This window comes from Ovis canadensis, chromosome 3, assembly GCF_042477335.2.
Source record: "Ovis canadensis isolate MfBH-ARS-UI-01 breed Bighorn chromosome 3, ARS-UI_OviCan_v2, whole genome shotgun sequence".
Lineage (NCBI taxonomy): Eukaryota > Metazoa > Chordata > Mammalia > Artiodactyla > Bovidae > Ovis > Ovis canadensis.
In genome coordinates, this window is record NC_091247.1 from 228006629 (window position 1) to 228022474 (window position 15846).

Genomic DNA, 15846 nt, shown 5'->3' on the forward strand with positions numbered 1-15846 from the left:
AGCACAAGGCATACCTCTGGCCCAGGAGGCACGTGGGGAAGGGTCGGGAGCAGGTGTGGCCTTGGTAAGTGGCTCCAGAAAGGGATGAAAGCCCACAGGTGTCCCTGGGCTGGAACCACCGGGACTGCTGACTTGGGCTTCTTCTGTTGATGCGGCGAGCTGTTCGCTGGGCAGGGCCAAGCCCCCGGGGCCTGCTCTGGGCCGCTGTCAGGCTTTAGGGTCCGTGGCTGCAGTGGCTACTGCAGAGCTGCAGTGTCTTCCACTCACAGCCTCAGACCAAGCCTTTCTGGCGTCCCGGGCACCTCACAGGCCACCTGCTCCAGCCCAAGGCTGGGCGAGGCTTCAGTGGGCAGGGGGCCAAGCCTCAGTCGGTGCTCCACTGCTAAGGCTGTGAGATGACCTGCCGGGGGCCTCAGCAGCCCATCCACAGAGCAGGTCGGCCACGCCACGTGGCTGACTCCCACAGAGGACCAGGAGTGCTGGCTTCCTTCCAGGCGAGGCCTCTCCCTGTCATCCCTGAGCCTCCCTCTTACATCTGCTTGTATGCCTCCAGGGCCAGAGAGCTCACTGCCTCCATGCCAACCGCGGGGCTGGCCCAGAAGGTGTGGATGCCCTGGGTGGGAGGCCGGACTGGGAGGGGGTGCCTGGGCGAGTGCAGCAGCTCCTCCGTGAGGGAGACGGGGAAGATGGGGAGGGAAGAGCGCACACCTGTGCCCACCCCCCTCTCCCGCCGGTCAGCCTGGGGGGAGGCCCCCACCCCGAGCCAGGGAAGGAGGACAAATGCTGGTTTTGTCCTTGGCCAGCGGGCGGCCCGCGCCACACAATGACCCTTTCATCAGGCTGAGGGAGCCCTGGGCCCGGGTTTCATCTGACAAGGGAGGGCGCCGGGCTCCCGTCCCCTTGCTGGGAGGGTTGGGGGGAGTGAAACCCCATCTGAGCCGGACCCAGGGCCCTGCAACGTGGAGGCCTCAAGAGTCAGCTGAAGCCCCGCTATCGGCCCCTGGGGGAGCGGGGCCCACGAGGTGAGGGGCTGCCCGCAGGCCGCATGGAATAGCCTGCTCTGGGTACCCCGATCCTGAGCTGACAGGGCGCCCACCTCTCCACAGTCAAGACCCCCATCCCCCACCCCCACCCCTGCTCCAGAGCATCCCCAGCAGCGGCTCACCCTGGGGCCCCAGAGCTGCCGGGCTCCTCTCCTTATTGGACCAGAGCTGGCAGGGCTGACATCCTGGGGCCTGGGTGACCTGAGCAAAGGGTCTCTCTACTGGACCCTGGCATTCGTGTCTTCCCACCTCAGGAGGACACCATGAGGCTCCCTGGAGAGAAACCCGGGGTGAATGTGTTTGACAGTGAGTATTGTTCCCTCTTCTGGGAGTCTCTCTCATGCTCCTGTTTAGTCCAGGCAACTCCTATCCATCCCTCAAAACTCTGTCTACATGTCACCTCCTCCAGGAAGCCCTCAGAGATACCCTAGAGAGTTCATTACTCTCTCCTGAACAATTACAGCCACAGGGCTCCCCCCTGTCATGGGTGGGCAGCCTCTCTGCTCCTAATAACTGCAAATGGCCCCATCTTCTGAGCACTAACTATATACCAGATACCCAGCTGAGCACATCCTTGCATTTGCTTGTTGAATTCTTACACTCCTCTGAATTAATGTTCCCCTGCCCCTCACTGTACAGAGGACATAGCTGAGGTTATGGGATGCACCCAGGCAATAACAGAGCTGTGAGCCCGGTATCTGGGTCACCATCAGGCCCCTTGGTCTCATAAGGACCAACAGGGACACCTGGTCAGAAAATGGGCCCTTTTCCTGCGGGCCTCAGTACACCACTGCAGGGCCTAATGCGGCCCCAGGAGGAAGCATGTGGGAGACCCTCCTTCCCCTGCCGACCCTCCACCCCACACACAGGGGTCGAAGGAGCCATGTCAAAAGGCACACTCCCCTTGTAGTGGCTGCAGAGCCTCACACACATGTTATCGGTGTCTTGAAGTTCTCTGCGATCAAAGCGCCTCTATTTGTGTATCTTGAGCTGGGGTCCCTTGGGGGCTGGGATTTCGTCGGGATCCCTGGCTCCCACTGCCTGTGTGCACGCCCTTCTCCAGAGTCACAGGTACTTTTGAATCCCAGTGGTGTGTGGGCCTGACCTGAGCCTGTGAAGCGACCGACGACAACAAGCAGACTGAGGCCCAGAGGCCACTCAGCAGCGTTCCTCCCGCACCTGGACAGACACGGTCCCCCTGGCTGCGAGCTGCTCCTCCTGAACCCCTTCTGCCCCTGCCTGGGCTGGTGATGCCCTGGGAGTGGGCCTGATCCAGCAACCCCCACCCCCCAGGGCCATGCCCACAGGGCCTCTGGGTCTGCGGTTGGCACCACCAGTAAAGCCACAGGGGCAGAGCCGGGAAGAGGCCAGTTTGGCAAGGCAGCGGTGAGCGCCCCTCACCCCCCGCAGCCAGGTGGTCGGTGAGTAATTGCCCCGTCACCATGACTCACCCAGTTCCCCAGAGCGGGCGGTCACCATGAGAAACTCCTACCGGAAGGTCTGGGGGGGATCGCTGCAGCCAACCCCCGCATCTGGGAGCAGGAGGCCGAGGCCGCAAGGGACCTGCCTGAGACGGCAGGCCAGCCTCGTCCTGGCACGAGGCCTCGGCCAGGCCCCCCTACCAGCCCTCCCCTCGGCCTGGGGTCTCCCACCTGCCCTCCCAGAGGCCCTGCGGACCCCCACGGGCCCTGAGAGCGCCTGTCCTGATGATACGGGAGAGCAGCAGCTGCCTGGTTGGCTGGCCGGGCAGAGCTCAGAGTCCGGCAGGGGCTCCGGGCTCTTCCAGGCCAGCACGCCCGTCCGACCAGATCAGTGGCAGCAGCCCAGGCATGCATCTGGGATTCGCTGTGCGCGGACCACAGCCCGGGACGGGGAGCTGGGAGAGCAGCCCAGATGAAAGGGGCAGGATCAATTGTCCGCCAGTGCTTGTGATCCCAGCCATGGATGCCTTCTGGAAAGTTCTCTGGAGCAGAAAGATGCCTCCGCCCAGGGCCCCTCCTGCCCCTGGCATCTGCGGATCCCGCAGTGCTAACCTTACCGCTGACCCTCAACACTGATGGAAGCACTTTGCACCGCGGCACCTCACCTGCAGCCTCACCTCCATTCAGGCCAGGACTGTAGACACCCCGCAGCGTCTTCTCACACACTCACCTTCGTTTGCATTACTGAGGCCCTGCTCCCACCCCGTGGCGTCTCACACTCCTAACTCTAATCCAAGTCAGCCCAGTGCCCACCAGCAGGTGGGGAAACCCCAGGGATGCGGGAGCCTCCCTGGTTCACTCTTGGGAACCGTGGGGTTAGTTTCTGCTTCAGCAACCCCCCACCCCCTGGTGCTGAAGACCAGCACCCCACTGGGGTGGGGGTGCTGAAGGCAGGGAGGGGGGCAGAGTCTGTCTGACTGCCCTCCCCACCACCACCCACCCCAGACCCCAGCACTAGCCCAGGAATGTTCCAGAAAGCTGTCGCCGGAGGAGAATTTCTGCCAACAAAGCTGGCAGCGCACACTCTGAAGTGTGTGGAGTGAGCCTCTGTGGGCACAGATGGTCCTCACTGCAGGCCTGGATCTGGGGTGCCAACCCCAGTGGAAAACTCTGGGTCCGTGGAGGAACACTGGCCACCACCTGCCCCTGAGCCCCTCAGCTGCGGCCTGGGCATTCCACTCTCATCAGCTCCTGAGACCGAGGACCAACCCCCTCCTCCCTGCTTCTTGCTCCAAACCACCCTGGGAGGACTCCTGGTTTCCCATCCCTGGACACCACCGCCCCATCAATGCCAGACCTCAGCCAGCTGGCCCCGAAAGTGATCTGTTAAGCAGAGTAGCTGCTGGTTCTCCAGCAAGGCTTAAGACAGACTGTGGGGGGTTCTGGGGAGCAGGAACCGTCTCCACCTCCCACCTCTGAGAACCAGGGCCTGAGATTTCAAGACCTCCCCGAGTTTACCCCTATTCCCGGAGGGACGCCAGAAGCAGAACTCTCTAGCCTGGCACTTTGCTAGCCTGAGTCCCCGACGATCAGTCGGTCCCCACCCGGCTCTGCGCCCTGCCCGGGGCGGCCTGCCCCCCTCCCCGCTCCAGGCGATGCCTCCGCAGCCAGCCGGGGCTGCCCGCCGGGCCTGGAGCGCTCTCTGCGCCGGGACCTTGTAATTATGTCCCACAGCCCGGGAAACCGCGGGCCTCGCAGCATCTGGCTGCGGTTGCGAACTTTTGTTTCAAGATGCGCGACTATTTATAGAAGGAAAACTGGTAGGATAGTAATTTCCTAGGAGCTTGAGGAGAAATTGGCTGCGTCTCTATTAAAAGGGGGTGGGGGCGCGGCGATTTATTAGGACTGCGGCCGCGCGGGGGGCGGGGGTGGCACACGGAGCGGGAAGGCAGCGGCTGCCCCCTCCGGCCGCGTTAGGCGACCCCGGACGTGGCCCGCGTGTAAAGGAGAGGGAGGGGGAGGGGAGGCAGCACTGGCCCTGAGGTTTAATCAGTAGCATCCAGCTTCAGTTCCCCCAAACGGCGGTTCCATAAATCAAACGTCTTTTTTAAATCGGAGGCCAGGGCATATGCGTCCCATTAGGGAATCCGGCGAAGCCACCGCTGCGCCGACGCGCCCCTCCGCTCCGTGGGCCCTCTCGGGCCCTGCCCGGAGCTTCCCGAGCTCGGCGGGCGCTGCCCGGCCCGACGCGCACGCGGGCCCACGCGCCTCGCGCTGCCTTGCCGGGAACAGCCGGGCGCACCTCGGCCGGCCGCGCGCGGGCACTGCGCGCCCCGCCTCGCCCCTGGTGAGGGTCCGGCCGCTCGCCGCGGCAGGAAGCCGCGCGAAACCTCGGCAAACTTGGGGGACGGCTTGGGTGCTGTCTGGTGGGACGCGCTGTGCACGTGTGCGCCAATGTGCACGCGGGGCAACGGGCGTGTGCGTTCGGCTCTCTCGAGGGTGGCGCGGCCTTGCGGGCCGCGTGGGTTTATCTAGGAGGGGGACCTTGCTGGTCCAGGACTTCGGCTGGGACGCGCCGGGGATCTTCGCGTTGCCCGCGCGCCCTCCGGACCTCGCGCTCGCGCTCGGTGCGCGCAGTCGGTCTGCCGGCGCCGTCAGGCCTCCAGCGGGCCGCCCTTTCTCTGACCTCAAAGCCAGAACCTCTCACTGCCTCAGCCGCCCCCCTAGTTCCTCAACCTTGGCGGCTGACCCGGGCGAGGAGACCCAAAGTATCCCGGCTCCCGCGCGCGCCGGGCACCCGGCGCCCCGCCCCGGGACCTCACCGCGGTGTTCCCCGCGAGCCCAGCTCCGCCGCCGGAAGCCCAGGAGGGGGGCCCGCCCGCCCGCCCGCCCCGCGTGCGGCCCGCGGCACTCACAGGTAGCTGCCGCTGGACAGGATGAGAAAGAGCTGCGGGCAGTACACGGAGAGCAGCGCGCTGCGCGGCGACAGCAGGAGCATGGTGGGCCGGCGCTCCCGGCGGGGCCGCGCAGGCCCCGCGGGCAGAGCGCGGGGGCCGGCTGGGGCCGGGGTCTCCGCGGCCCTCCCCAAGACAGGGCGGCGGAACCGGGCGCTAGGGACCCGAGCGCGCGGGCCCCGGCGCAGCGGTCACCCGTGCCCCGCCTCCAGGGCCTCGCATCTCGCCGGGGCTGGGGCTGCGGCGCGCGCTGAGCCTGGAGGGCCCGGTGGGGGCGCGGGCCGTGGGCGGCGGGTGCGCCTCGGCCGCCGTCCGGCCCTCCGTCCGTCGATCGGTCGGAACCAGCTCTGTCGCTCGCTCAGCCTCACGTCTTCAAGTCTCCTGAGGCGCCCAGCTGCCATTGGACGGGCCACCCCTACATCCGCCTCCTCCGCGGGCGGGTTTTTTTAAAGGGGAGGCTGACCGAAGCGTGCGGCGGGAGCCGCCTCCAGGGCTTGCCCAAACCACCCCGGCTGGGACAGCTCCCCCACCGACTTCGGCGAGCCCCACCGTTCTGGTACGCTCTGGAGGGCGCATCTGGGGGGCAGGCATGGCGGGCTAACCGCGCGGGGGCGTGCGCGCCTCTGGGGTGTTGTGCGAGGCCCTGTGCTCCTGTGTGCGTGCGCGTGCCTGCATATGCCTGTGCGTGCCTGCGGCGGCGTGGGCGCGTCTGCGAGGGTGCAGGTGTGTTCGCTGCGCCTCTGCCTGCGTGCGCCCCTGGTCTGGGGAGACTGGCTTTGGTCGCAGATGCTCACTGCCATGGCCAACCGGGCCCAGCGTGGCAGGGCTCACCTATGCGCCAGCGCACCGGTATCTCTGCAGGCTCCGGCCTCCGAACCTCTTTGGAAAGCCTGACAATGGAAACACACCCCCAAACAAGTGCACAGAAGCCCCCAACCCTGGCTTCCTCTACCTCACTCTTTTGCCCTCCTCTGAGGAGTTGGTTGGGGCAGGTGTGGGGTGGAGCCAACCGAGGAGAACACCCTTTTCTGAACTTCCAGTGTTTGGTGTTTTTTTTTAAAGCCCCAAACAAAAAGATTTTGAGTCCCGTCTCCTATTGTCTGCCCAGCTGGAGCTGCATATGAATGTCTCTCGATGCCGTGTAGATCACTTAAGCAGGAGTTAAGGCACAAAGAGGGACAAGGACAAGAAAAGAGAGGCCTGTGCAGTGGGGCCAGTGGTCCCAGAGGTAGTAGGTCTTCTGGCTTCTAGAGCTGGCATGGAGACTTGTCTCCAACACCCAGGAGAAGGGGGCCGCCTCCTCGACCTTCATCCCTCTGGGCCCTTCTGCCTCTCCTGAACCCCAAGAGCATGGGGAGGGCAGGAAGCAAGGTTGCTCCTGAGACTTCCCGACCCCAGTTCCAGGGGGCAGAGGGTGCCTGGACCCCAGGTGGCTCCGTCCAGCCCCGGCTTGGCTTCCTCCAGGGCGGCATCCTACAGGTTGCTCAGTTGCAGAGTCATTTGTTTTGAAACTGCCTGAAATCCAAGGCACGTCCAGGGACTGAGCCTCTCCCCTCCTGCCGGCCCAGAGGCTCCCCGGGGCTGCACGTCTGCACTGGCATCGGGGCTGTGAGGCGTGTGTGTGTGTGTGTGTGTGTGCGTGCACACATACACATGTCGAGGTGGGGGTGAGGGATGCTTCCCTGAACATTGATAAACATGGGGATACAGGCTGGGGGAGGCGGCTGTGATCACATAGTAGTCCCCCCAATACACATGATCTCAGATATTTACTTGGAACTCATGTGACCCTAAAACCCACACTCCTGAGATTCGTGGTCCTGGAGGAGTCCCCGGGTGCCTGCGGTGGCTGTGATGTCATTAACAACAGGCAAGGGTTGACTTGATTGGGACCTCTTCCACCCCCAGAGCGAAGGCGCCCCCCCACTCCGGGACTGACCTTCCCAGGGCCCAGGGCAGGAGGTGCGAGTGTTACCCCAAGTTTCAGATGAGGGAAGGTGAGCTGGCAGGTGAAAGAGCTCGCCCAAAGCCACCCAGTGAGGTGTGACAGGGGAGGAACCCCAGACCTTTCCTTGGGCACTAGGCTTCAGGTCCTCGAGCCCCTTAGGCCACATCTGGCCCAGCTGCCCCTCTCCGCATCTCATGCATCCCCCTCCCTCTGCAATGCGGGCACCATCGATGCCATGGGGGCAGGGCTGAGTCCCCTCCCCCTGGCAGGCCCCAGGGTGACTCTCTGGCTTACTGGATGTGCTTCCAGAGGGGCGTACTGGGACTGGTCTGGGCGAGTGTATGTTTTAAGGGGGACGCCAAGGGGAGGAGTTCCCCTCCAGGGCTCCTTGGTACGGGCGGAGGACAGAGCTGGGGCCCGCCCCTGGCTGTCTCACGCACTCCCAGGGAGGTTGGCACAGGTGCCTGGGCTCACAGACTGGTCTCACTCCCTGGGTTCTCTGCACAGACACCAGCTGCCATCCTGTCCAGGGTGGCCAGAGCTTCAGTCCCATTGCCAGAGGGGAGAGGGGGGCTCAGGAAGGACTAGGGGTGGGGGGGACCCTGGCCCCAGCTCTGGGAGCTCAGGCTGGGCACCCCCTTCAGCTTCTTCCACTGTCCTGGGCTGGGGAGGTGGCGGTGGGTTCACAGAGCCCTTCCCGCAGCTGGGGGAGGGGTAGTTTCAGATGACCCTGGCTGAGGAGTGGGTGTTAGGGGCACTCTTGGGGTGCCTGTCCCGGCTGCCTCTCACCCTTGCGGACAGTGGCTTGGCCTCCCTTGCCCCATCGCTTCCCAGTCTTTACTGAGAAGAGGGAAGGCACCCACCTGCAGGGCCACCAGAAAGCCACAAGGTCTGAGTGCTGAGGACCAGGCAGCAGAAGGCAGGACCCGCGGGAGGTTGCCTATTATTTCCAGGGCTCAGCAACAGTAATCCCAGGGGCTGCCTACCCGGGGGGTCGGGAAAACAGCGCCTCCTCCCCGCCCCCACCCGAGTACAGTCAGTGCCCTGCGCGCTCACCACCCATAAACAAACACCCAGGGACACAGCCTGCACACAGACCCACGATAAACAGAGCCACCAGCAGCCTCAGGCACGCCCGCCCAGGCCTGCAGCGCTGAGGCTGGGGCAGGAAGCCTCCAGGCTGCCTCTGTGGCCACTGGCCTCGGTCCCTACCGGCTCCCGGGCCTCGGTTTCTCCATCCGTAAAATGGCAGAGGAGGCGACGGACCGAGGGCGATGGATGAAATGGCTCTCAGGCCTGCTTCTGCCTCTCCGCCTGGGAGGCCGCTGCGCGGCCGGCCCTGCCTCGGGGCTGTTCACTGGCTTTGCCCGCCGCCGGACCGGCCTGCCTTCCCGCCTTTGGCGGCGCACAGTAGGCTCGCAGCGCGCGTACGGGCGATGGAGGTACACCGCGCCCCCGTCGCAGTCATCCTGAGCGCCCCCCACCCCGCCCCCGACTTCGAGCGAGGCCGAGACAGATTCTGTCTAAAGGAGATCGCAGCTCAACAGGTAAGGACTCGGCTGGCTTCAGGAATGTGGAAATACGACTCGGAGCAGCTACTGCAGCGAGCGCGGCCCGCCGGGCGCCCGCCCGCCCGCCCGCCGGGCCGCGCGAGGGGGAGCGCGGCGAGAGGGGGCCCGGCCAGGGGCCCGGCCGAGGGCCCGGGGCGGGCGGGGCCCGGACGGAGCCCGAGGCGGCCCGGCCGCCCGCGCGGCCCGTTTCGAGCCAGCCCGACGAGTTGTCAAGGTAATTTCAACACGTCCGCGTGATGGATAGAGACGAAGTGCCGTGGCGGGTGCCCTGGCCTGCGCGCTCGCTCCTGGGGGGTGCGCCCCCCTCCCGCCCGGGGCCCTCGGCAGCCCGAAGCCCCCCGCCCCCGCCCCGGCGCGCCCTCCGGGCGGCGAGCGCTCGGCCCGGGCTCCGCGCCCAGCGCAGCCCGGGGGAGGGAAGGCGCGTCCCACCCCCGGGGCCTGGAGCCCAAACAGGTGAAAGTACGCGCCGGGCACGCTCGCCGCTACCCGCGAGCCTGGCAGCCCGCGCGTCCGGCTCTCCCTGCCCCAGCCCTGGGCTGGGCGCCCCTCGCGAGTACCCGCCGCTCAAGGGGCTCAGCGGCGTCTCCGCCGGGCCGGGCTGCGGGTTCAACACACAGGCCAGCCTGGGATCCCCGAGAGCTGCCCGTGCCCCCCTCCGGTCCCCGCGGGGAGCCCTGGAGGCGGCTCCCACCGGCTGCTCCCGTCCTGGGCTCCCTCCCCTGCCCACAGGGCTACTCACCCGAGCTTCACGTAGAGAACGCCAAAGCAGAGAAACACGTAGAAAATCCACTTGCGGAAGTTTCTGTGCATGATCCAGGGAGGGGGGCTGCGCCATAGACCGCGGCGGCCGGAGGGGACGCGCGGGCCGGGCGAGGGACGGGCAGGAGCGGGGGGCTTCGGTGGACAGCGCTCAGCCGGCGCTGCGGCTCCGGCGGCCGGCGACGCGCGGGCACTGGGCGCGCGCTGCCACCATGGTGAGCCCGGACCGCCGCCGCCGCCGTGTGCGCCTGGGGGAGTGACCTGGGACGGGGGCTGCAACCTCGGAGCCGGGCTGTGACCGCGGGGCCCCGGGAGCGCCGGCGGGGGCCGGGGCCCGAGCACGGCGGGCGGGCGGGCGCTGCCTCCGCTGGGCGCAGCCGCCTGGGGCCGTGCGCGCCTCGCCGAGCGCCGCGGCGGCCAATGTGTCCGCACTTGTCGGCCTCCCCAGGTGACTCGCGGCCCCGGCAAGCGAGCTGCGAGCGAGCGAGCGCGCCCCAGGTAGGAGGACCCGCCTCCCGCCCGCCCTCCTCGCTCGCCGCGCGCTCTCTCTCCCTCGCTCCCGGCCTCTCCCCTCCCTTTTCTCCTCCCTCCCCCGTGACACACGAACGCATCTCTCCCCTGGAACCCCCTCCCCAGGCCGGCTCCCTTCCGATCGCTGAGCCCAGACTGGGAGGGAAGAAGGGGGTTGGGTGCGCGGGGAGGGGGGCTTCGCCGGGGAGGGCGCTGCACCGAAAAGACACCTGCGGAGGGGCTGGCGGCTCCTCTGCGCCCTCGCCCCGTCGGGCGGTGTAGCCACTCGGCTTCCAGCTTCTAGAGAGGAAGGGAAAGACCACCCATACCCATCCCCGCTCTGGGCACGTTTCTCCTACCCCTCAGAAATTACCCCGTTTGGGGTCCCCCCGGACCACGCCCTTCACACTTCTGCCAGCCCCCGAGGACCTCAATCAGAGCCCCTCTTCCAGCCCCGGGTCCCCCCCCACACCTGTCAGGACCAATGCCGGCGGCGCTTACTGAGAGCAGGGGCAGGAAACGGACAGACAGACAGGCCTGGCCAGATGCAAGAGACTGGCTCCGTGACCTCTTTGGGAAGCCGTTTGGCTGAGCACCGTGGTGGAGACAGATGGAAGGACGCTGGGGCGGGTTCCTTGGCTCTGTGGGAGGCTCCCACCCCAAGGATCCCCTGCTTGCTCTCCCCATCAGCTCCGAACTCTTCGGTCTGCACCTTCTCTTCTGCAGTGCCCAGAGTGCAAGGTCAGAGCCAGCGTGGTGCCTCGCACACCAGAGCATCTGACTTGGCTCAGTGCCGGCCAGCGGGTACCCGGGTGGGCACAGGGCCTGCCTTTGGCTGAAGCTCTGTCTGGAGAGGGCTGGTCCGTGGCCCTCTGCCTAAGCACTGCCCTGGGCAGACGCCTGTCCTGCTCGGGTGTACAGACCTGGACTCCTCTTGGGCGAAAATATGAAACTGGGACGTACTTAGTTTCAGAAGACCAGCAGAGGCCTGAAACCTGCCGGGGTGGCCGCCGGCGTGCAGGCACGGGCAGGGGCAGCATGTTGCTTCCGGGCAGCATGTTGCTTCCAGCCAGCCTGGGTCCCACCTAGCCTACCCGCCCCCACTTTGAAGGCTCCGCTCCCTCCACACTGCTGTGTGACCCCCTGCTCCTGATCCCCTCTTAATCCTTGCAAATCCCCTGAACCTTTGCCACCACCCAGGCGCGGGCCATTCCTCGGCCTCTGATCCGGACGCTGGTGCAGCTGAGCGGAGCCGGCAGACGGAGCGTTCACAGATAGATGAGAGGGACACTAAACAGCCTCACAGGCAGGGAAACTGAGGCACAGAAAAAGAGACATGACTATAGCAGCCTCACCCCCAAGTGTTCTCTGCGTCCCAGCGCCCCAGATGTCACCCCATTTCACGGAATGGGAAGCTGAGCCCTGGAAACCGGAGGGTCGGGCCGAGACCTAGCTGCCGGTGGCTGGAGCGGAGCCGGGATTGGGCCGGCTGGGGCGCGCGAGCCGATGCTGCCACCCGGCGGCGACGTGAGGACGCGAGGCTGCAGGCTCTCCACGACCGGGATGGGAGGGGATGTCGCGGGACGCTGGGCCACGCGGGGCCCCGGGACTGCGAGGCGGACAGCGTGGCCCATCTGGGCACAGATTCCGGGGGCCACCTTGCCCCCAGCCTCAGTCTCCGCCTCCTATAACGGGGCGAATCCCGGGGACCTGCGGAGTATGTCGGGACTTCGATAAAAGACCGCCCCCCGCTCCTGCAGTGATCTCCTCCCCCCGGCCTGGAGCCTCGGCGACCGCCCAAACCCCATGCCTCGTGAACCCCGGCCCCCGACGTCGATCCGCTCCGCGGTCGCGCAAGGAGGCCTCCAAGGTCGGGCAGGCTCCCGGACAAGCCGGGCGTGGTGGGGCCGGGAGAGGAGGGGGTGACAGCCGGCGGGTGGGACGGCTCGGCTAGTCTGCCCCTTCTGCCTGCTGCTCCTGGCCTCCGTTTCCCTGGGAGAACTGGGAGCAGAGCGCGCCTCCCGGGACTCGGGTACCGCTGCGCAGCGTCGTGCTGCCCCCTGCTGGCCGCGGGGCCGAATGTCGGCAGAGCAGGTACCTGTGGGCGGCTTCCAGGCCCACCCGTGTGGGGTCCGGTTTCTTGTTGGAATCTCCAAGGGGATTCCTGAATAGCTTCACGATTGGCGGAAGTCTAGTGTGGAAGAACTCTATGAATCCCTCTCCGTGCGTCTGTGCGTACACGCACACAGAGGCCGCATGCTTGAGGTCCCTTCCCGGCCTGGGTCCCCGGGGTCCATTCCAAAGGCTCTGAGGTCTGAAAATACAGGCAGTTACCTGCCTCCTCCAGCCCCATCCCTCCTCCTCCACCCCTCCTCCCAAGTGGGTTTGTAGCTCCAGACAACCTGAGCAAGGTGGTGACCCGGGTCTGGCTCCAAGGGTCCCTCACCTGTTTGGGGTGGGGGAATGATTGGCTGACGGCAGATGAGGTGCTCCTGCCAGGAAAGGGGTTCTGGCACTTGACGAACGTGGAGACGTGCCGATGCCCAAAGGACGCGTTATCCAGAATCAGGGTGCCCTGGGGATCCCAGATGGGTCTCAGGCACCTTAGTGGGGCTCAGTGGCCTCAGCCCCTCTTCCCTGTGTGGCCTCAGGCAAAGCGCTCAAGCTCTGCAACCTGGGTTTCCTCATGGCTACATGAGGCCAGCAATACCACTCACACCGTGTGGGGTTCTGACATTTGACTGAGTTAACCCGCGTGAAGGGGGCTGGCATTTCTGGCCCCTGCCTGCCCCTAAACTCCATCACACACGTGAGCAGCCTCCTCCCCCTTCTGTCTTCTGCTACTTGGACGCACCGAGCTAGGTCACCCCAGGGCCCTTGCGTGTGCTGTCTCCTCCGGCACAGTGCTTTTCCCCTGGTTCTATGTGGGTTTAGCATGAGCGTCCCGCATCCGGGGGGCAGGGGGCTCACGTTCCTCCCCCAAAATGTGCTCACTGGTGCTCTCTGTCACAACTCTGCTATTCCTTTTGTGACGCTGGGGGCTAAATGTCGTGATTTGTTTCCTGATTATTCCTCAGGGCCTCCCTGATGGCTCAGTGGTGAAGTATCTGCCTGCCAATGAGGGAGACCTGGGTTTGATCCCTGGGTCGGGAAGACCCCCTGGAGAAGGGCATGGCCACCCACTCCAGTGTTCTCGCCTGGAGACGCTCATGGGCAGAGGCGCCTGGTGGGCTACAGTCCCTGTTGTTGCCGTCGTCCAGTCTCCGGGTCGTGTCCGACTCCTTGTGACCCCGCGGACTGCAGCGTGCAGGCTTCCCTGTCCTTCACTATCTCCCAGACTTTGCTCAAACTGATGTCCATTGAGTTGGTGATGCTGTGGGGTTGCAAAAGAGTCAAGCGCCACTTAGTGGCTGAACAGCAACAGGTTCTCACTGGGGACCATCTCCACCTCTGCTCTGGCTCCTGCCCTGTTCCTGGGAGAAGAGGCAACCTGGCACATAGCACAGGTTCTATGAGCAGCTATGGAGTAAGTGACCGTCCAGGAGGCAGCTGCCTCCACGGCTGCAGAGCGGGGACCGAGCACCGGCGCCTCTGAGCCTCGAGCCTGAGCTCCGCCGCCTTCTCCTGCCCCGACCGCACCCCGTTCTTGCGCACGTCCTCCTGCCTCATCCTTGCATCTTGCACTGCCTTCACTCGTAAGTGTTTCCTGAACCCCAGCAACTCCAGCTGAGGTGGCAGCGAGCGTGTGCTGGGCCCCGTCTAGATAAGCAGTGAGAGGACTCTACGCCCAAGAAGGATCTGATGTGCCCTTGCTAGCTTTGAAGACGGAAGGAACTTCATGGTGAGAAATTCAGGCAGCCTCTATGAGCTGAGAGTCTTAGAACTGGAGAAAGAAGAGAGGCTGAAGCCCCATCTATAGGAGGAAGGCCCCTTGGGCTAGATGAGGTTGAGAGAAAAGGAGCTGTGACCTTCAAGGTTGGCAGAGGGAGGGGGCAGGACTAGACGTTGGCATCGGGAAGATGTTCGGGCCAGTCCTTGGAGAGTTACATGGATGTGATCCGTCACATGGAAGTCCATCCAGTATCTGAGGATTGCCATCATGCAGGTGAATGCCGCATGCTTGCCCAGGCGGAGGAGAGGCTGTTAGGTTGACCAGCTGTCCTGGCTTGCCCAGGACAGAGTAGGGTCCCCAGGATGAGAGATTTTCAGTTCTAAAACCAGATAATTCCAGGCAAACTGGGCCGAGTTGGTGGCCTTCTCTAGAGCACTTCCTTTTCTCATTGCTGTGGACTAAGAGCCTCCGTCAGCACCTGCTAGGACATCCTTACATTTCCTTGTGGGGGCCCAGCCCCTTTCACTCCCTCTCCAAATTTCCCCATGCAAACACCTTCTTCTCACTCTTTTCAAAGTTCCATAGTCATCAGAAGCCCCACAGGACAGAGGCTGGAGACAGGGATGGACAGTGAGTATGGAAAGAAAAGTCCCTAGATCAGTACCGGATGGGAGCAGACAGTTGAGAAAATAACCGCCATTGATTTACACAACTTGCAGAAAGCAAGGAAAGCCACACTCAGAGGCAAATGTGTTGCTTTCATCACTAAAAGGAAAGATGAAAATAAGTGAACCAAGTATTGAGATTAAGAATTTTTATAAGTAATGCATTAGTCCAGGATTTAGCAATTAAAAAAAAAAAAAGGCCAGGTAGTAAATATTTTAGACTTTTCTAGGCCACATGCAGTCTCTTAACAGTCTTCTTTGATTTATTAATTTTAACAACTCTTCAAAAACGTAAAATCCATTCTTAGCTTGGGGATTTGGCCCCCAGCCATAGCTTGCTGACCCCTGTATTAGTCAGGATATTTTCCATTGCAAATGACAGAAGCCAAGCTGTAGGCAATTTTAAAAAAAAACAGGGAAACTGCTGATTCACGTAACTCAAGAGTCTAATGGTGATGTGGCTTCAGGCATAGCTGGATCAGGGCTCAAACAAACTAACCAGTGATTTTTGATCTCTCTGTCAATTCTGCTAACCCAGAAGTTAGCCACATCCCAGGCAGGCAGTGGCCCCTCACTGCTCCAGGGTTCTGCCATGCAGGTTGACAACTACAGAACAAGAGAGCTTCTCTTTCCCAGGGGCCAACAAGGTTCTAAGATCACCTGTCATTGCCTTTGGCTGGCCTGGTGGGGCCTCCATGCCTGTCCCGTAGCCGATCACTGTGGCTGGGGAAGGAGGCACTGGCCTGGGATTTTGGAGCCCAGGTTGGGGCCATTCCCGTCAGCAGTGGCTCCAATAGGAAAATGGAACAAGGGAGTGAATGTTGGGTGGGAAAAATAACCAGTGTCCACTGCACACCGAGAGCTCTGTGTTTAATGAGCACGTATGTAACACAGCCACTGTTATTAGCTCGTTTACTCTTCATCACAGCCCTGTGAGGGAGATTTTATTATCACCCCATTTACAGATGAGCAAACTGAGGCCTTGCTCAGGGACTTGAGGGTGATCGAGTATTGGAAACTTACCACGGCCTGTCCTATCAGCAGCTCAAAGCAGAAAGGCCACAAGCTCATCTCCAAGGATGCTGAAAAGACATTGAGAAAAATTGAAGACTCCTTGATTGGAAAAAACGAACAGAAACTCTA

General features: G+C 63.6%; 1 protein-coding gene across 1 annotated transcript in view; it reads right to left on the reverse strand.

Annotated features, from left to right (window-relative positions):
* The window catches only part of WNT7B (Wnt family member 7B), a 54276-nt gene extending 44065 nt beyond the window's left edge, over window positions 1–10211 (reverse strand). The window contains exon 1 of the mRNA XM_069581778.1: window positions 9677–10211. Coding sequence (XP_069437879.1) covers window positions 9677–9747 — 71 coding nt within the window. The 5' untranslated portion in view covers window positions 9748–10211. The remainder of the gene's footprint in view (window positions 1–9676) is intronic.
* Between the last annotated feature and the right edge of the window lie 5635 nt (window positions 10212–15846).